The sequence below is a fragment of the Saxophila tyrrhenica genome, assembly GCF_035928015.1.
Source record: "Saxophila tyrrhenica strain CCFEE 5935 chromosome Unknown scaffold_1, whole genome shotgun sequence".
In the NCBI taxonomy this organism is placed as follows: domain Eukaryota; kingdom Fungi; phylum Ascomycota; class Dothideomycetes; order Mycosphaerellales; family Extremaceae; genus Saxophila; species Saxophila tyrrhenica.
The window spans coordinates 1,632,601-1,651,817 of record NW_027041733.1 but is presented as its reverse complement, the minus strand read 5'-3'; the positions used below and the strand labels follow the sequence as shown (position 1 = coordinate 1,651,817).

Sequence of the window (19,217 nt, the reverse complement as noted above, 5' to 3'; positions counted from 1 at the left end):
TACAGATGTGCTATACTACGGCGTTTACACAGTTTCCCCCGCATCCATCAGTGGCCGAGGTCGGTCGGACGCAGAAAGATTCAATGGCCCAGTCGCTTGTTTAATCTTTGTTGACTTCTTCACAACAGTGCATCATACAGACCATGCCACAGCCATACCTTCTGCATGTACACTCCCAGCCGACAACTATCGCACCTCAAGTCTACCACCAATGGTATCTCGAAGAACACATTCGCGATATGGTATACTTCAAAGTTATGAAGAACAGTGCGATATATCAGAGCACTAGCGACGCCTTACTGTCCAGTAACTCGAATGCCCAAAAGACCGACTCCATGCCATTTCTTGCTCTGTACCAGACTGCTCGAAGCAATTGTCTCGAGTCTGCAGAGTTCAAAAACAATGTGCGGGTAAGAAGCAGGCTGTGGGACCCAGACTTGAAGAAGCATCTGAGCGAGGTATGCGAGCACTCAACCCAGCAGTTAAAATTGGTCGAAGTGCTGGGCAGCTATGAATTCAACGAAGGTAATAAGCTTGATTGAATCTTCTGCCATTCGTTGCTGATCAATATGCTACAGACGTCGCCCCTCACGTAGTCCACATGCACTACTCCGGCCCCGACGTCGAAGGCAAGATCCAATTCGAGCACGTCAACGCTGTGTCGATTCTCGACGGCTATCGGAGAACGTTGCTCTACCGGCCAGCTGAGCAACCAGTGGAGGGTATGCAGGAAGTCTTCTTGGTCCACGAGTTTGAGACACTTGACCCAAGCAGTCTTCTGTACGTCAGACAGGCGATGGAGACGATCGAGCCGACGAATGACTGCCCATTCACGCTTCGCTCGTACACTCTTCTCGGTTGTGAAGGCTTCGGAGGTCAGTGCCGGGCGCCGGAACGACTGGAGCGCTGAGAGACTACTACCATCTCGACTATTGCCCTTTGATCTCTTTCAAACCCATCTTCACCCAGTCCCGGTAGTCCAGCGCCTTCCGACCAAGCAACATCTCAAGCACGTTAGGATTGCCGATGATCCCACGGCCGTTGTAATACATGAACATCCTGGCTGGCCCTTGCTTCATCAGGAAGTCCGCAGTTTCCGGCTTGCCACTGGTCATCATGGAATTGAAAGCCTTCACCCCGTCGTCGATCGGCTTCTGCTCAATGGAGAAGGGTTTGCCAATCTCTTCTGACACAATGGCGGCGATTTGAGTGTATGAGATCGGAGCTCGAGTCCCGACAAGCTGATAGGTGGCTGAGAAGTGCCTTTCCCGCTCGGCCAGGATCTTCGCTGCCGCTTCACCAACATCCCGCGTTGACACCGAGGTCGAGGGCACACTCGGATCCCAGAATAGTGGATGGCTCGCTTTCCCGTCCTTCTCCGCTTCCTCAACAATCTTAGCCAACGGCAACGTCTCCATAAGATGCGTCGGCTGAATGATCGTATGCGGCACGCCAGACTCGACCAGATACTCCTCGATATACCGCTTGGCATCATGGTTCATCATCTTCCTGAGAATCGGATGAATCACACTCGAATGCAGCAGATGTGTGAATGGTCCTCCATACTGCATGCTAGAGCGTGCGGCGTTGATCACGTTGATGCCGCATTGGGTCTCTTGGGGATGGAAGGCCGGTGTGACGAGGAAGCAGGCTGTGACACCTTGGAGCATAGTGTCGCAGGCATGTGGATCTGAGATGTCGTGTTGAGTCACGTCGGCACCTGGATATTGCTGCTTCAAGCGGTCTGCTGAGGCTTGGGACGCAACGTTTAAGCGGAGGTGTTTCCAAGTCCCAGTCAGATGGGGGAGCAGGCCGCGGGCTTGTTTGCCGGAGGCGGCGGTGATGAGGATAAGATCATTGTTGGTGTCGACGGACATGTTGATGACTTTGTAGAAAAGATGTGTGAAAGAGGCAAAGAGAACGTCCTTACGGTTTGATATATGATGATATGTGCCGTGACGTTCCGACTTCGTCAGGCCTGGTCTTTAAGCTGCTGCTGCGACAACGCGATTCAGTGCACTCCCTTGCAACGAGGATATCCAGAGTAAGCTCAGCAAGTCAATGACGAGTCCTGCTGTTATCGCTCCTGATACTGAAGCTGTTTGTAGAGTAAAACCGACATGAAGTGCTTGAAAGCGGTGGCCCGAGCGAGCCGAGCTGCACGTTTAGACTTCAGAGCAGTTTCCCTTTGAGCCGGACATCAACACATTGAACCTTCCATACATCAAAAGTCAACCCATCTCCTCTCTCGGTCTCTTCTCATACAACTCATCACAGTCGCCGCCATGTTCGCGACTCGCCACGTCACCCGCTCGGTCTTCGGCGCCGCCCAGCGCAGAGCGTTCTCCGCGACCGCTGCCAATGTGAGCTCCTTGAAACTTTCTAGCTATACCATTGACAATGAAGCATCTCCTGACAAGAACATCTACCTAGGCCACCAAAGTCGCCGTGCTCGGTTCTACCGGTGGTATTGGTCAACCACTCTCCCTCCTCCTGAAGCTCAACCCTAGAGTCAGCGAGCTCGCCCTGTACGACATTGTCGGTGGACCGGGTGTTGCAGCGGACATCTCTCACATCAACACCAAGAGCAATGTGAGTGGAGAAGAAGGCCTGGGTAATGGATGATGGCTGATGGACGTAACAGGTCAAAGGTTACGCCCCCGACGCGGCGGGCATCAAGGAGTGCTTGACTGGCGCCGAGATCGTGCTCATCCCAGCTGGTGTGCCACGAAAGCCTGGCATGACCCGTGATGGTAAGACGATATCAGTGTCAGGGAGAAGAGCTGCGCGTTGCTAATCCTGAATGTAGACCTCTTCAACACCAACGCCTCCATCGTCCGCGACCTCGCCAAGCACGCCGCTGAGAACTGCCCCGACGCCGCCATTCTCATCATCTCCAACCCAGTCAACAGCACCGTCCCCATCACTCGCGAGGTCTTCAAGAGCAAGGGTGTCTACAACCCCAAGAAGCTCTTCGGTGTCACCACCCTCGATGTCGTTCGCGCCTCGCGCTTCATCTCCCAGCTCAAGAACACCGACCCAGCGAACGAGAACATTGTTGTTGTCGGAGGCCACTCCGGTGCTACCATCGTCCCGCTCCTGAGCCAGTCCGGATACAGCTTGGAGGGCAAGCAGCTCGACGACTACGTGCACCGCGTGCAGTTCGGTGGTGACGAGGTCGTGCAGGCGAAGGACGGCAAGGGCTCTGCCACGCTCTCCATGGCCATGGCTGGCGCGCGCTTCGCCGAGTCGCTGCTCAAGGCCGCGCAGGGCCAGAAGGGCGTCATTGAGCCCACGTTCGTGGAGTCGGACCTCTTCAAGGACCAGGGCTGCGACTTCTTCGCGTCGAACGTCACGCTCGGCCCGAACGGTGTTGAGGAGATCCACCCGGTTGGCAAGATCACCGAGTTCGAGCAAGGCTTGCTCGATAAGTGTGTGTCGGACCTGAAGGGCAACATCTCCAAAGGTGTTGAGTGGGCCAAGGCCAACCCGTAAGATGGGGCATGAGAGTGAGGGAGAGGAGAGTGTAGTGTAACATGAGCTAGAGGAGCGATGGCTGGGCTGGGTATGTGGTTGTGTAGAATAGTACCAAATACATTCGAGCTCTGGCAATACTTTCACACATCCAGTATTGTTCGTGGGATGTCTCAACCATTATTTCCAGTGGAGACGCTGACCTCTCCTGACCGTGACAGATTACTGACCTACGTGTCAAAGCCTGACCTGCAGTCTTGCGATGCTTGTAATAAAGTCACAAGCCTAAGGTAACATTCAGGTGCTGTGCTGTTCGGTCGACGTTGCTTGCCAGCAGTGATCAGCACGTGCGGCTGAAAATTCCCGTCTGGGGAAGTGAATGCAGGGCAAAATTTCACTTTCGACTTCATCTCGTCTCACGAAAACCATTCCAGTCCGCTCTTGACGGCATACTCCTCGAACGGAGGACGAAGACTGTGAAAGGGTGCGGCCGTTGGCATGCGCCATACGCCCATGCATTTCTCCCGGATGTTGTGGCCCTTGAGCGGATGAAAAACACTTCTCCAAACGACTGGATAGTCTCGCGGTCCACTGGACACAATAAGGCCAATATCCAAGGCATCTCACCTACAGAACCCCACTGTGAGCTGGCGAGTGATGACCAGCATGAGGTTGTACTGGCTTTCCAGACCATCGAACTGACCAGGAGCGGCCGTGGGCTTTCCAGCTGCGGCTCAGGACAAGCAGCTGTTGACCGTGAAACATTGTTGGAGCAGGCCTCGTGCACCTACTGGAGTACTCGATGACTGGAGTTCATTTCATGTCCTTCGGGCTGTGACAAAGTGCTGGTACTAGGATGCCGGACGAGGTATCATTTGGTACGACCGGAAAGCTCTAGCCCTTGGACCCAGGAGTAATCGGCCCTTCGTTCTGTAACGAGCAACGCTGCCACTTAAGATGGTCGTCTTAACCAAGACCACGACGGTGATGCTGGAGGCGCCTCTTTCCTGGATGCCGCGCGCGAGACCACGTCCCGGCCGTCGAGAAGACCCAGCAACAGGTTATGCGGGCGGTATGCGGCATATCGAAAGCAAAAGCTATCTGTCGCCGGACGCTGATGACCCCTGGTGTTGATGCCGAGCTCATCCTACCCTGCTGGTCACCGATGTGTGTCGGAACATGATAAGAAGCGAAGAGGAGACCACCAGAAGAAGTGATGTCGCCAGAGCGATCCCCCTCCACCGGCTCAAACTCGGCGGTGCGAAGCACAATATAAATGTATTTCACAAAGTGTTTTGTCATCAGCAGGGTCACAGGCCGGGCGTTGCTATTCAATAGCTTCTTGTCAATGGTGAACCCTTCCCCGTGGACCGCCGAACCGAACGATCGACCGAATCTCAATCAAATTTCGACTGAGGTGAGGCCGGGCGTTGCTTACCCGTTAAGCTTCTGGTCAATGGTAACCTCCCGACTTCAATCAAATCTTCGACTGAGGTGAGGCCGGGCGTTGCTTGTCCATCGAGCTTCTGGTCAATGGTAGCCTCCCGACTCATTAACGAACCGATTCGATTCCCGCACTCGAAACGGAAGAACCCACCGATTCGAGTGTTTCGACAACAACGATCGACAGAGATGTAGCCTGCCCGGGGGTGAACTCTTTTGATGTTCTGCTGTATTATTTTTCATTGTTTTTCGGCAACGGAGTAGTATACCCGACTTCCAACAGTCGAGTTTCTCTTTTGTCTTTTCCCCCCCTCTAATCTGGACATCGGGAGGTTGGATCGATACCACTCCGCTCCGACAGCGGATGTAGCCAATCGTGACGAACGGTAAGCTCTTTTGGTGCTCTACTGATCTGGAGGGTGTGATGATAGAATTGGGTGTTCGACAAGGAGCGCCGTCTTTCCAGTACGACTTCACGGTGAGTACATTTTTGCCATTCAAGCGCTGCTTGCCTTCCTCAAAAGCTACATCTTCCACGGCCATAGCAACTGACAACTGTTGGTCTGTTCGCAAAAACTGGCATGTACGGTGCTGCGAGCGTGACAGGCGGCACAACGTCCTTGACAAGCTTGAGCTGAATCGAGTTTGTCAAAATCCACAGATTGGGAGGCTCTCGCTGTCACTGGCGGTGCATAAGCAGATTCCACCGTCAACTGTATACAATAGTTCCCCGCCGGGCATCACAAAGCAGTCGCAGTGTTCACGCTCCCTAGTTCGCCACTCGAGAAGGTATCTCTTCAAGTAAACACGACGGGGCGAATGCGAATTGCAACAATACACGGAAATCAATCAAGAGAGTAATGGTAAGTGAGATACCCCATTTGCTTGTAATTCTGCACACCTCTGCGTCGGTCAAATGAGTCCATTCTTGAATGTCTAGACGTCGTCTTCTACTTCTTCTTTGTTGCCAAAACCATTTGTAGTTCATCGACAATGTTGCGGGAGGATCTAGAGATCCTTGAGGAAGCCATTCTGTATATAGGCACCAACGACATCCATCTGAGCCGCCTTTTTCTGCGAAACCAACATTATGGTGAGACGGCCAACGACTGCATGCATGTTTATATCGTTCGTTGCGAGTATGAGATCAGCTGAGCGAGATTTGATGATAAGATACCGACAGTAGAAGACGTTATAATGCTGGCCACTCTGAATGATCGGCAGACGAGCACCGTTACTCTCCTCTTGCAACAGATGGACGCTCATCCTGGGCATGTTAGCATGTTGTAGAACGATGGATGTGTGACTATCCGTAGATCATAATCCCCACACTTGTTTCACAGCATTTGACCCGATGTGGCACTGTGAGACAGCACGCTCCCACCGTGCCAATGCCAGCTCGTCGGATCAACATTGTAGCTCCATGTGCGTGCCAGGTGCCTGATAATATTTTCCCAGGTGAAACGTAGTGGTTGTGGTTGTTGTTCATGTTCCTGGCATCGGAAAATATACTTTACGATATACTTTCCACCCCGTGTCGAGGGCGCTAGGAACTAGCCGAGACGCATCGTTTCAGTCCCCTGCTTTGCGACTGGCACCCGTGCTCTTTGCCCGCATCGCCTAACCTATACCTTCTCGCCGTGCCGCTCTGCCTCGTCTCCGCCGTGATGGACGTCGTGTGGAGGTGGCAGCAGGATTAGCGGTCGCCGGCGGTGTGAGAAGCACATTATACCACGCACGTTGTACACGACCCATTGCCCCGTCGACCAACCCAAGGCTTTGTGGAGAGCCGGCCACGAGTCCACGTACGACCATCATATTTCCCGGCGGAGAATCCTCATCAGCGCTTCGTGTCGACAAGGCGCAAGATGGCCGAAGTCGAGACGCCGTATTACGATCCGGCCGACACGGATGAAGCGATGTATGTTGGATGAGGACCTCCTGCGGATCGCATCACTAATATCACTCCAGATATCCGTGCAAAGGATGCAACGAGATCCTGGAAGAGGGCAAGGCGTTCGTGAGTACAAGCTGTAGGGAGGTATACGACTGGACGTGGACTAAGGAGAATTACAGGAGCTGGCAGGATCTCGTTGGCACATCGATTGTTTCCGCTGTAATACGTGCGGTAGGGATGACATGATCGCGTGATGGCGACGAGTACTGACAGGATCCAGGGACACTACTCGACTCCGACGCAAACCTCTTACTACTAGGCGATGGCTCTCTCATTTGCAACAATTGCACCTACAGCTGCAACGCATGCGGCAACAAAATCGAAGACCTCGCCATCCTCACCGGAGACCAAGCGTTCTGCAGCGCCTGCTTTCGATGTCGCAATTGCAAGAAGAAGATTGAGAACCTGCGTTATGCGCGCACGTCGCAAGGCATATTTTGTATGAGCTGTCATGAAGCGCTTATGGCGAGGAGACGAAAAAGGACAAAAACAAGCTCAAAGGCAGCTACAAACAGCACGGCGCAAGTCAAAGAGAAAGCTCTGCCTTCTCTGCCTCCTGGCGCTGTGCCACCCGCCGCTTTCACGCCAGACGCAGAGACGCCGCCCTTGGATTCGCAGACAAGCACGCCAGGTGTACGCTCGCCACCAGAGAGGATGCAAAGTCGAAGAGATGCGCCATCAAACAACCTGAAGCGGGATGTGTCACCTCTGTCAGACGACGCGCGCAGAGGTGGGTTCACATGCGCCCCATGGCTGAAACAATTGACAGTTGCTGACGTGACGATAGACGGACCTACTCTACCTGCGAGCACGTACAAAAGTACCAGACAATCGAATCTATCACGAGAATCCTTCGATGACGACGAGCAAGGCTTTCTTACAATGGCTTTCGATCCGAGCCCCATCCCTGGGCCGCCACCGACGATTGCGAGGAAGGAGGTCCCGCGACCACAGGACCCATCGCCGCCTGCGCAGCTCGACGCGCGTTCTCGAGATTACTTCGGTAGCATGGGTAGCAAGCCGAGCGGGAGAGAAATGCTGAAGGAAGACGTGCGCCCGGGCTCATCACGGTCGGTGTCCACTGAGCGAGAAAGAGATCGGAATAGCGCACAAGCAAAAGCGAGCCCGCATATACTCTCGCAGGCGAAGGGGGCACCTAGGAGACGAGAAGTGTCTGGGAGCAATACCCCAGCATCTGGATCTGCGGTCGTTTCACCATTGCTTGCTCAAGACCGCGACGACCGCCTCAAAGCCCAATCTGCCGAATCGAGTAGCCTCGCCGTGAATCACAACAATGGCTTCAAGCTGCAGGAGGCTCCAAAGACAAGGAGGACAGGATCGAGAACTAGCTCTCAAGTCGACGGCAGATCACCGGCACTCAGCTCAGAAAGATACTCGCCAGCATCATTCTCGCCTAGGGGAGTCGATGAGAACGACAGAGTTATATCGCAATCACCCGCATCGCAGGACTCAGGCGTCAACCCCTTCGATGATCCAAAGCGGAAAGAGACTGGTGGCTCCAGCACCTCTTCTGCACCTTCCAAGCAGCCACCTCTTCCAGTCCGTGGGGACTCGCTCGTTCCCGGAGGTCGTAGAAGCAAGCCAATGAGTCCAGAGACCAATGCGCCAACGTTCAGCTCCGCACCTTCGCAGACATCGCATGAGAGGACGGCCTCTCTCTCTTCCGCGCACTCTGTGTTCGCAGATGCCCAAAGCACGTTTTCTGGTGCAGACAGCCGCAGCAAGCCCGCTGACTCGCCATCGGCGCGTACTAGCTTTGACGCGCCGCCACCGCGAGCATCGAGTCGAACTGCACCTGTCATGGCCGCCCCGACTGAAGAGTCCTTCACGGCGCCACGGCCGCCTCCCCCTGCCCCTGCAGCACCATTGCACCGGACGACTGAGTCTATCGGTACGATGCACAGCAGTGAGATTGCCCAGGATGTACCCATATCGCCATCATTGCGGAGTGCTGGTCTGCCGAAGCAGAGCCTGGATAAGCCGTTCTCCATGGAAGAAGACATGGCACGCATTTTACGTGGCGACGCGCGCCGAAGCAACGAGCCATCAGCGTCAGTCCTCCGCAAAGTTTCGAATGCTGTGAAGCACGGAAGGAGCTTCAGCGACAGAGGTTTGCATTCTGCTGGAAAGTCTTCATCGACTGGAAATGTTGAGATCAGCTCTCCAATGACGATAAGCAGTCCTATGCTGTCATCGCCCCGGAGTAAAGACAGCAACGATCAGCTGGCAGCACAGTTGCGACGCGCACAGCAAAAGATCGTGGAGCTAGAATCGGAAGTCAATCGCCTGGAAAGCCAAGTGAACAGCTCAGCTGATATCAAAGCCGCGGACAATGAGATTAAAGAGAAGCGAGGCACTATGATCTTCTTGGACAGTCAACGAGAGATGGTGGTTCGCGAGCTGGAGGTCATGACCGAGCATCTCGCTCGCGCTAAGGCCAACAACAAACCTCTAGACCTGAATTCCCTGCAGAGCGAGGTGCTCCAAGACTTTGCCGAATCTCTTCACAAGCTCAAAGACCAGATGAGCCAACAGATCGAGGAGCTCATGAGCCGGCGCAACGAGCTCACAGACGAGATTGGCAACCTCATTCAGATGAAGGACAAGGGCTTCCAGGAGTACGAGATCCTGAGCAGCAAGAACGCACAGCTGGCCGAGATGAACAACAAGATCCTGCAGAACATCCAAGACATGTATAAATCGAATCGTGGAGCCAACGGAACTGCCCCGATGCCGAACGGACTTGGAATATACCATCCGGACGCCAGACCGAGTATCTCAGCCCCCTCAGAGGTTCGGCAGCTCAATATGACGACGACAGACTCTTCAATGCCGAATCTGCTACAGGAGAACGAGGCCGAACCAGCTACCATTTTGACCGCGCCGCAAGTCGTTAACATCCGCAAGGGACAGCCCAAAAAGTTCAACTGGCGCAAGGGAGGCGAGCGAGTGGCGAAGAATGTAACAAAAGGCATCAAGGGCGCCTTTGTGAGCGAGCGCAAAGAAGGTGATCCTCCGTACAACATTGGCATGCCCTACAATCAGACGCAGCAGCCTGTTGGTGGCAGTGACCAGAACAGCTTGAATTCTCGGCAGGGCCTTGATGGTAGGCCTGCGCAGGGATTTGGGTTCTTCGGACAGAAGAATCCTGGGTTGAAGCCTGGTGGGATTGGGAACATGAAGAACAACAGCAGCACTAATCTGGCCGCTGATGCTTCTGGTGAGTCTTCCCAGCAAGCAGTACCAACCTTCATTGCTAACTGTTCCTCAGTCCTCTTTGGCTCCGAACTCGAGGCCCGCTGCGAGTACGAGAAACGCGTCATCCCGCACATTGTCAGCCGCTGCATCGACGAGGTCGAAGCGCGCGGCATGGACATGGAAGGCATCTACCGCAAATCCGGCGGCTCCGGGCAGGTGAAACTGATCCAGCAGGGCTTCGAAAAGGACACCAACTTCGACATCACCGACGAAGATCTCGACATTCACGCCGTTACGAGCGCGTTGAAACAGTATTTCCGCAAACTTCCCACACCCTTGATCACGTACGACGCCTACGACTCCTTGCTCGAAGCCGGACGCGTGCAGGAGAAGGAGAAACAGGCGATTGCTTTGCGAGGGGCGGTGATGGAGTTGCCGGAACATCATCGGGATTGTCTGGAGTTCTTGGTCTTGCATCTTGTGAGGGTGATGGCGGCGGAGAGCAGTAATTTGATGACACCACTGAATCTGGCGGTCGTGTTTGCGCCCACGATCATGCGGCCGGCGACGATTGAGCGAGAGATGTCGGACATGCAGGCGCAGCGGCAGGCGGTGCAGGCGCTTTTGGAGCTGAATCGGGTCGTTTTTCCGGACGAGTAAGACGGAGAGGAATTTAGGGGTGGGAGTTGCTTTGCTGTTCAGCGGTTTGGGTATTGGGATTGGCTTGGAGAGACTGATGCTGGGCGTATTGGCGTTGCATAGCGCTGGGTTTCTTCGAGGCCGACGCAGTCGCGACTGGACGGGAGGTCTGTTTGAGCGGCTTCACTTCGACAAGCAAGAAGATTGACGAGTATCGGTCAAAGATGGACGTGGAGGATATACCACTGGGTTTGAGGACCAGGCCCTTGTTTCTGCTGCGCTATTTAGCTTGCGCGTGTCCTTTTGATGAGAAGAGGTCTTGGACACTGTACTACTGAGATGATACGATGAGTGGAAAGCAAGGAGTTGTAATATTTTTCTTGGTTGGCTTTGATCGAGGTTCTATGTACAGCTCAAGTAGCGCACCAAATTGCAGCTCCGCGAGGGATCAGATATAGTTTGCTCCGGAACAGCCCCAGGCCAGCCAGTCCAACAGTGATACGGATTCGCAAAACAGATGTTGAAGCGGCACCGCGTGAGCGTGAGCATTCTAAAGCTTCGCCTTGGTCTCCAACGTGGGCATCATGATGTCCCGGATGTCGCCCGCCGCCTCGTTGAGGAAGAAGGCCATGCGCTCGGCGCCGAGATTCTTACTGACGATGTTGAATTGGATGCTGTTCTCGTTGATCATGTATGCCATGCTGGTAGACCGTTAGCGATCGTCTTCTAAGTGAGTCAAAGGTGCGTGTTACTCACCCCCAGCCCTCATCAATGACCTGCGACCACCCGTACCCGTTGTAGTATTCCGAGCTCAGCTGGGAAGAGCTGATGTACCAGGTGCTGCTGTACGTGTACGCCGGGTCCTTGTACAGCTCTGGGACTTCCTCGCCTTCCTTTATGAGCTTCTTCAAGCCGAACAGGTGCCTATCAATGCCCTTGCCGTCACTAGCATCGGTGATGTAGGTGACGTGGGCATTAATAGCCTTCTTGAACAGCTCTTGGCACTCTTCTTTGGTCGACAGCGGGTGCGACATGGCCTGGCAGAAGGCGACGCTCTCGTCTGAGACAGATCGGCAGGTTTCTGTCCTGCCCTCCTGGAAACGACGAGTAGCTGCTGATTCGTAGGTTGGTCGGCTCTTGCCGTAGAATTTGTAGTATGCCAGCTGAATGAGCAATTGGACGTAAGCATCTGGCGAGCATTTGAGCTTCTTCATCAGCCCCTTTCCGTAGCCCTGGTACGCTTCTACGCGGAGCTCCTGCTGGCTCATGCGACCGACGTGGTGGGTGGTGGCCAGAGCGATATCTGCCATGTTTTCACCGTTCAGCTGGAACTTGAGAGGTGTCGGGTCCGGGATGTCTGAGCGCTTCTCGGGATTGTCGAAGTCTAGCTTTTCATTGAAGATCCAGCTCATCGCGGTGTCATTCAGTCTGTGGGTTGGAGTGCCGTCCATCATGCTGTGTTCGCCCATGAAGCCAGAAGTGCCGTTGTCGTTGATGATGAATTGGAGGGGCTTGTCGAAGAACCTGTTCATGCCATCACCGACCCAGTACTGGTATGATCGCTCGTGCAGCGTGACGGGTGTAGCATCATCGAGGCAGACGACGAAGGACGCGGATTCGATGGCTTCAAGGACGGCCTTGTTACCGGCGTTGCCGTTAATCAGCCGTTCGCGCATGCCAGTCCAGTTGTCGCGGTTCTCCGTAGTCATGATCCCAACACCTGGCTGTTTCTCTGCAAACTGGTACACTTTGTTGAATTGTGACTCCAGCTCGCTCGTGTTCAGCACCTGTCCATTGTGCTCGTGAGGAACTTTGAAGTAGTGATTCTTACGAACGACGATAATGTGCTTGTTCTCGCTCGCGGGATACTTCACGGGGTGATCGTCTGGCTTGGCTGGGATTCTGCAGGCATTGAACATCCATTCGTACGAGCTCATGGCCATCGGAAGCTTCTTCATGTACTCAGGCTCGAGACTGCCATCGTCTACCTGCCTCTTGAACTCCAGCACAGCAGTCGAGATGGCAGCCGCGCGCTTGGCGGGGTCTCTTCGCTTCCGGTCATCCCGGTGACTGTAGAAGTAGGAGACGAAAGGCGCGACCGGGTCACGGTATCCCAGGTAGGCAGCTTGGTTCCACCATTCAGATAGCCAGCTCTTCCTTGTAGGGTCGTCACGTCGCTCCTGAAGTCGTTTCTGGAGTGTGTGGCCAAGACTGCCCGGCGCGATGAAGTCCTTGACAGCCTTTTCCGTGCGCTCATACTCGGATTGGGAGACTAGAGGATGGACAGACTTGAGGTAGCGCTTTGCCGTCTCTTCAAGGGTCGGTACAGGTAGGCGTGGCAGTGAGTCTTCGAACCGTAGCATGGCCCCTTTCGAATGGTCTTCCGAGTAGCCTACAGCGTGGTCAGTAAGCTTGCGAGGCATTGCGATGCATGCGAGATGGTGTATGGCTATGCATACCTTCAGGAAGGTTACTCTGTTTCCTTCTTTGAGGAGCCATGATCGGCACCGCGCGAGAAGAATGCTGTGTCTACAGAGTGTTGTCAGCGACGGTCAGACGTGCTTGGTGGGATATGCATACAGGTAGGATGCCTCTTCGACTGCCACTGCCGGCCGCGCGAGCAGTAGCCCGGAATACGTTCATAGACGCTTGAGTCTACAGGAGGAAAGAAAAAGATGAGAGGTGATGCGCGATCCCCAATGACGGTCTATCGAGGCGTCCGGGAGTTGTCACGAAAGCTCATGCGGGTCCGCTGAGCCGAGGCTGGCGCTCAAGTCTGCGAGTCTGCGTCGTGTCGCCGAGACTTGTTGTTTTCCGAGGCCCGTCGGCGGGATGGAGGAGGCTGACTCGTGCTCAGATATCGCACGACGACAGTTCAGTGTTCGCACGCCAGAAGATTGCGAGAGCAGCGTCGCCAATGTCAGACCATCACTCTCGCTGACCTCTCACCCTCGAGACTCGCACGCGTCAAACGGTGCCGGAAGCTTCATGGCGGATCGGATCAGAGGTGGTTCCCCAAGACTCCAAGTCCTATGACCGAGGTGTGAAGTAGAATAAGATGCTACCTTGCCCTTTTTTTGGGGGGGACCACCGATATCAAAGGATTGAGAGCGCGGCCTGCTGAGCGATGCTTGTGGTCAATTGCGAAGCAGGCGGGCAAGGCACGTCCGTTCACCAGAGTGAGCCTCGTCAATGCATACGAGTGGTGGAGGCCTAGAACGCTTCTCGAAGTAGGGATGAAATGCAAATACACATTGTGAACAGTAACTGAACGATGGTAAAGAATCGTTTTGAAGAGTTGACGTTGGATTAAGCACGCGACGTGGTTGCTCCTGCCTGCTGAAGCTCGCCAACGCATGCTCGATATACCGATAGCACATCACACCCAAAAACATGTACCCAAGCCCACTGCAACCCGCCCAACGCCGACGCTTCCCCATTTTCAAATCACACCGGGTCCCAACCAACGTCCCCTTTCCCTCCGACTCAACCTCCTACGCTCTGCCCCTCCCTCTTCTCGCAATGTAATAAGTCAACAGCCCCAACCTCCCCTCATCCGTCCCCTTGAACTCCGCCCAAAACTCCCCCTTACTACTCCCAAACAGCTCAAACAACTCGCTCGCCAGTTCCACATCCGCCTTCCGCACCTCCGCGTCCGCATCGTCCAAATGCTTCGCCGTCGTCTGCACCAAGCTGATCTTCCGCTCAGAGCCGAGGTCGACGTTGCGGGCTTTGGCGCTGTCGAGGAGTTGGCGGAGAAGAGTGAGGGCGAAGGAAGTCGAGCGACTGGAAGAAGGATTAGGAGATAAGGTGGGGAGGTAGGAGAGGATGGCGTCAATGCAGGGAGCCGGGGCGGCGGATTTGAGGATCTCGTCGGCGGTGCGGTCGAGGTCGGTGAGGGCGTGGCTGCTTGCGTCGATGCTCTTCCGGCAGGCGAGGACGCCGACGAGAGTTTTGGCGTGCCACACGGCTGCGCTTTTCTTGTGAAGGTACAGTAGCGCTCGCACCAAGCCGAGAGCCTGCGATTTCAGACCTGCCGCCTTGTGAGGCGCTTGTTGGGTGAGTTTCGGCTCTTGGTCGAAGGTTGTGAGGTACTCCAGGAGCACTGCCATCAGCTCATCGTACTTCTTCCCGCCTTCCCAGATGTCGAGGTTGCTCTTCGCAAGATCCTGTACTCGCCGGAACCCATGCGCGTCCAGATTCTTAGTCCGGATGCGATCGATGCCCGAGCCGAGCAGTCGCTTGTTGCGAACAACCTCTGCGCGATCCTGTGTGGTCGGAATGGAAGGTGAAGAAGGAGCGGGAATCTGACGAGGGCTGCCGGCTGGGCTGTTGCTCGAGCCGTTGCTCTGGGTGGGACTCTGCATCCGCACGTTCTCGTTCACTGGAAGCTCGCCTAGGACCTGCCTTTCGCCTGCGGATGGCGCTTCGGCGGAGTCTCCTGTGAATGGATCTTCGTAGATGTGAACCTCTTCTGGCGGCGCTTGCTTGGCTGGACTGGCGCTTCTTGGGGTGGCAGGCTTTTCTGCAGGCGTCGGCCCAGCACCCTGTTGCCCCTGCTTCGGCGACATGCCCTCCACCTTCTCGCGCGCCTCTTCGAACATCGCCTTGAGCGGACTCCGGTATGCCAAAGGTGACTTGGCTCGCTGGAGGTTGGGTATAACCATCGTGAATCCTTCATCCTCCCCCATGTGCTGCATCCCTGCATCGACAGACATCGTCTGGCCTAAAGCTGGTCGCTTGTGGCCGTGCGCGAAAGGAGGCTTGTTCAGACTCGCTGCGCTCTTAGGCATCACCATGGTGAGATCATCTTCTCTGAAATCGACTTCACTGCCTTTGCTCGCAGGTCTGGATTCTGGCGCAACGTGGCCTGGCTTTGGACTGCGCTTAGCAGAGCTTGCAGATGGACTCCCAGCACCAGTGCCAGCTGTTTTGGCCCGATTCCTGGCCGCGCTCGACGAAGGGATAGACGTCTTGGAACCGGCAGTTCCTTTTGGTGGGCTGTTGGAAGGACTGGCGGTCGCTGGCGTCTCAGGTCGCAGCAATCGCTTTGATGCATACGGATCTGCTGTTTGCGGCCTCTGCAATTCTGGTCTTCGCGGCCGCCGAACAGGACCTGACATGAGAGAGCTACCCTTCTTCTGTGTGGCATCTGGACCAGACGGCGTGCTTGAGGCTGTGGAAGCGGTGGACGCCACTCTAGTCTCAGCTCTTGTAGATCCGGAGAGGTTAGATGGCCCTCGAGTGGTCGTGGTAGTCGACCTAGGCTTGGCTGGCGACAGCTGCGCCATGGCAGAGACTGGTCGATCTGGAAGCTTGCCGGCTGCTTTGGCCTTCCGCTGCTCTGCCATCATTTCTCTAAGTGCGTTCCTGCTCGCTGCTCCTGTGGTACGGGCGGCCGGTGCTGCTTTCGCTGTTTGCGAGGTATGTAAGGCAGCGTTCGGATTGTTGGAATCCTTATCGAGAGCCGTCTTCGACTTCGCATCCAGGGTAGACGAGATGGCATTGGCCTTCTCTGGCCAAGTCTTTGCAAACGTCCAGTATGTGGCTCTCGTGTTCTCCTTGACCTTCGGATTCGCATCATCGAGTCCCTTTTTGATGCACTTCTCAGCAAGCTCGAGACCACCGGATGTGTCGAAGTGATGCTTGTAACCGGCCTGCCGTCTAAGAACTGTCTTCAACCAAGTAGATGAACACTGCCGGACCTGCGCGTTCTTGTCCTGAGCCGCGTTCCAGATGTGCTCCATCATTCGCCTGTGATAGGAGCAGTGCTCGAAGATGGCATCAGAGGTCGTCTTGCCATTTTCAGAGGCGATGTGCTTGGTCGCTGCAGTCATTTTGATGAACGACTGAAGGAGCACTTCAACATGTGGATCTAGAGCCGGCCCAAGCGTACGCGCGAGTTCTTGTACCAGTAGACACCCATTGGAGGACATGGTAGTCCGTAGCGAGTTTGCCACTTTCAGGATGCCGTCCACCATGCTTTTGATGCCAGCCATGTAGACCTGATGGAACTCGCTAGGCGCGTTGCCCTTCGTCATGCGCCGGAGCTTGAGCACCGACTTGTCGCGAGGCGTCCAGTTCTGCTCAGTCTCTTTGCCTTCGAAGTAGGGCAGCATGTTCCGGAACGTCTCATCTAATTCGGATTTTGATTGAACATAGATCGGATCCATTGGGACCGTTTCAGGAGGAGGGGGCTTGGCTTCCTCGCTGTTGATAGTCTCGGCGAAGTGAGCGACGTGGTCTAGCGTGGGTAGCGATCGCGTAGAGGCGGTCATGTCTGCTTCCGCTTGTTGCCCAGCTGTCTGAGGTCGCGACGAAGCGTTCGAGCTTCCTCCAGGGCCAATGTGTGCGAGGACTTGGCTCTCGATAGAATGTCGGACGGAGAACGCCTTCATCTGCTTCCTCAGATCGGCTTTGGCTCCGTCAGGCGCATTGGTGAATAGCTCGATGATTGTTTGCTTTGCGGTTTCCCTAACATTGCCGTCCGCGTCTTCCAATCTCGCGACCATTGCTTGAGTATAGCTCTTGAATGGCATCGACTCTTCCCTGTGCATCCTAAGCACCCACTGCAGGCCCGCCTGCTTCGCGCGCGCATTCGACCCAGCGATGGCTTCCTCCCGGACAATGTGTTCCACGTCACTCGTGCAGAAAGGGTAGAGCTCCGTCAATGCTTGTGAAGCGGCGTTTCGGACCGGTTCGCGCATATCACCCAGTCGGTCGTGCAACGCTGGGAACAATCGAGGCGCAAGCTGTGTGATGGAGTGTCCGGAGGCATCTTGGATCTTCAGGCGCTTGATCAAGTGGCTAAGCGCAGAGAAGGCTGAGCTGGCGAGGGTGGAAGAGGCTTGCTGGGTGATCGCGATCTTGAGGCATTCGAAGATGGTGGCCTGCCCGTTCTCTGGTACTCGGTAGTGTTTGATCGCAGACTTGAGTTCATTGAGCGCAGCGAGCTTGGTCTCTGAGCTTGCTGCCGGTCGCTTCAGCGTGCTCAGTAGGGTGGCCGCCTGAACCTCCATGGTGGATAGGTGGTGATGTTCGAGGGTTGACAATGTTTGGTGGAGGTGTTGTTCGTTGCGCGGGTCGCGTTTTGGTTAGCCCGTTGCCCTGGCGCGCTTGCAGGCCTGATCCCTGTCAGCAACCGGTTCCTCGGAACGTCACCGCAGTCGACCTCACGGAATATCAATCACATCCGATCGCTATCAACGACATCTGAACCTGACCAGGAACAACTCGCTGGGAATTTGTTATGTTGAAGGTGCGTTGCGCGTGCTGTTGAAAGCAGCATCTGGGGTGTCATTCGGCGTCGGATCTGGGATTTATCGTGCTGCCTTACCACTCCTGGCGTTTGGAGACCAGTCTACCCACGTCAGACCTTTCGAGGATGCCTGTTGTCCCGACATACTTTCAGAAAGAAATGCCTGCCGTGTCTCTCCTAAGCGAGGCGCCCACTGCGACGTTGCCGATACGAAAGCACAAGTTCCCGTCGCCTACACTCCGCCTGTTCTTACATGACATTGCTCATGAAGGAAGCGTATGTCGTCCTCCCTTGGCTTGTAGTCCTTGGAAAAGCGCCGCTGATGTACCGTCTGAGGTTCTATAGTCCATCTTCCTGTCAAACATCAAAGGCAATGAGGACGTCGAAGCCCAGGTCCAGAATGTCCTGAATCTATTGTACTCCTCAGAATGTGAAAGGTAAGCGATCCATTCCTCTCAAGGATGCGTACCGATTCCAAGGTTCTTGAAAACCATGCGCGGATGTACAGAAATGTATACGCACGCCAGGCCTTAGTGTTGACCAGAGTGTTCTGCCAGACCCGGCACCCGCTCAGTAACCATCGTCCTCCGCTCAATGAACGGCGTCGCCTACACCACGGGAATCGACCTCGACCACGATCACAAGGAGCTCCACATCAACCTCGACTACATCGCCAAGACAGGCTCTCCCAAGCGTCATGAAGTCCTTGGAGTTATTTGCCACGAGCTTGTACACTGCTTTCAGTGGGCCGCCAACGGGACATGCCCGGGAGGTCTGATTGAAGGGATCGCTGACTGGGTACGGTTACGAGCTGGCCTGGCTGCGAAGCACTGGAAGCAGGAGGCGGAGGGGAAGTGGGATGGTGGGTATCAGCATACTGGGTACTTCCTTGAGTGAGGAGATCTACTACCAAATTGTAGAGACATGGAGTATTGACCAGTCCCTGCAGGTATCTCGAGCAGCGATTCGGAGAGGGCACAGTCCGAAGGATCAACGGGTGTCTACGAGGCAAAGACTACGACGAGAAGAGGCTGTTCGGCGACTGCTGCGGCGGGCACAAGGTCGAAGATCTTTGGTATGTTTCATCGAGTCCATTACGCCCGTGAAATGCTGACCTCAAATAGGAAGGAGTACGGCGAAGAGCTTAAAGAGAAAGAGAGGACGAAAGCAGATGATGGGGAGGCGCCGGAGCCTATACCGACACATGCTGCTCAACCGTGAATCTTT

At 55.0% G+C, this 19,217-nt stretch overlaps 7 protein-coding genes across 7 annotated transcripts; 4 read left to right on the top strand and 3 right to left on the bottom strand.

Annotated features, from left to right (window-relative positions):
- Positions 1-143: 143 nt before the first annotated feature.
- Positions 144-910, top strand: LTR77_000730 (uncharacterized protein; the record flags this gene model as incomplete). Its single annotated transcript, XM_064797995.1, has 2 exons — positions 144-525; positions 579-910. 2 exons carry the CDS (start codon positions 144-146, stop codon positions 908-910), a joined length of 714 nt encoding a protein of 237 aa, XP_064664229.1.
- A 19-nt stretch (positions 911-929) lies between these two features.
- On the bottom strand, positions 930-1,877 carry LTR77_000729 (uncharacterized protein; the record flags this gene model as incomplete). The annotated part of the gene is made up of 2 exons (XM_064797994.1): positions 930-1,509; positions 1,567-1,877. 2 exons carry the CDS (start codon positions 1,875-1,877, stop codon positions 930-932), a joined length of 891 nt encoding a protein of 296 aa, XP_064664228.1.
- A 408-nt stretch (positions 1,878-2,285) lies between these two features.
- On the top strand, positions 2,286-3,495 carry MDH1 (Malate dehydrogenase, cytoplasmic; the record flags this gene model as incomplete). The annotated part of the gene is made up of 4 exons (XM_064797993.1): positions 2,286-2,363; positions 2,434-2,592; positions 2,645-2,753; positions 2,810-3,495. 4 exons carry the CDS (start codon positions 2,286-2,288, stop codon positions 3,493-3,495), a joined length of 1,032 nt encoding a protein of 343 aa, XP_064664227.1.
- Positions 3,496-6,785: 3,290 nt separating this feature from the next.
- On the top strand, positions 6,786-10,753 carry RGA2 (Rho-type gtpase-activating protein; the record flags this gene model as incomplete). Its single annotated transcript, XM_064797992.1, has 6 exons — positions 6,786-6,838; positions 6,889-6,937; positions 6,994-7,045; positions 7,095-7,604; positions 7,662-10,115; positions 10,167-10,753. 6 exons carry the CDS (start codon positions 6,786-6,788, stop codon positions 10,751-10,753), a joined length of 3,705 nt encoding a protein of 1,234 aa, XP_064664226.1.
- A 529-nt stretch (positions 10,754-11,282) lies between these two features.
- Positions 11,283-13,231, bottom strand: CAT2 (Carnitine O-acetyltransferase mitochondrial; the record flags this gene model as incomplete). The annotated part of the gene is made up of 3 exons (XM_064797991.1): positions 11,283-11,433; positions 11,489-13,124; positions 13,192-13,231. 3 exons carry the CDS (start codon positions 13,229-13,231, stop codon positions 11,283-11,285), a joined length of 1,827 nt encoding a protein of 608 aa, XP_064664225.1.
- A 995-nt stretch (positions 13,232-14,226) lies between these two features.
- Positions 14,227-17,751, bottom strand: STU1 (suppressor of tub2 mutation; the record flags this gene model as incomplete). The annotated part of the gene is made up of 1 exon (XM_064797990.1): positions 14,227-17,751. One exon carries the CDS (start codon positions 17,749-17,751, stop codon positions 14,227-14,229), a length of 3,525 nt encoding a protein of 1,174 aa, XP_064664224.1.
- A 365-nt stretch (positions 17,752-18,116) lies between these two features.
- Positions 18,117-19,211, top strand: LTR77_000724 (uncharacterized protein; the record flags this gene model as incomplete). Its single annotated transcript, XM_064797989.1, has 5 exons — positions 18,117-18,266; positions 18,336-18,427; positions 18,548-18,883; positions 18,940-19,065; positions 19,115-19,211. The coding sequence occupies 5 exons, from the start codon at positions 18,117-18,119 to the stop codon at positions 19,209-19,211; spliced, it is 801 nt and encodes a 266-aa protein (XP_064664223.1).
- Between the last annotated feature and the right edge of the window lie 6 nt (positions 19,212-19,217).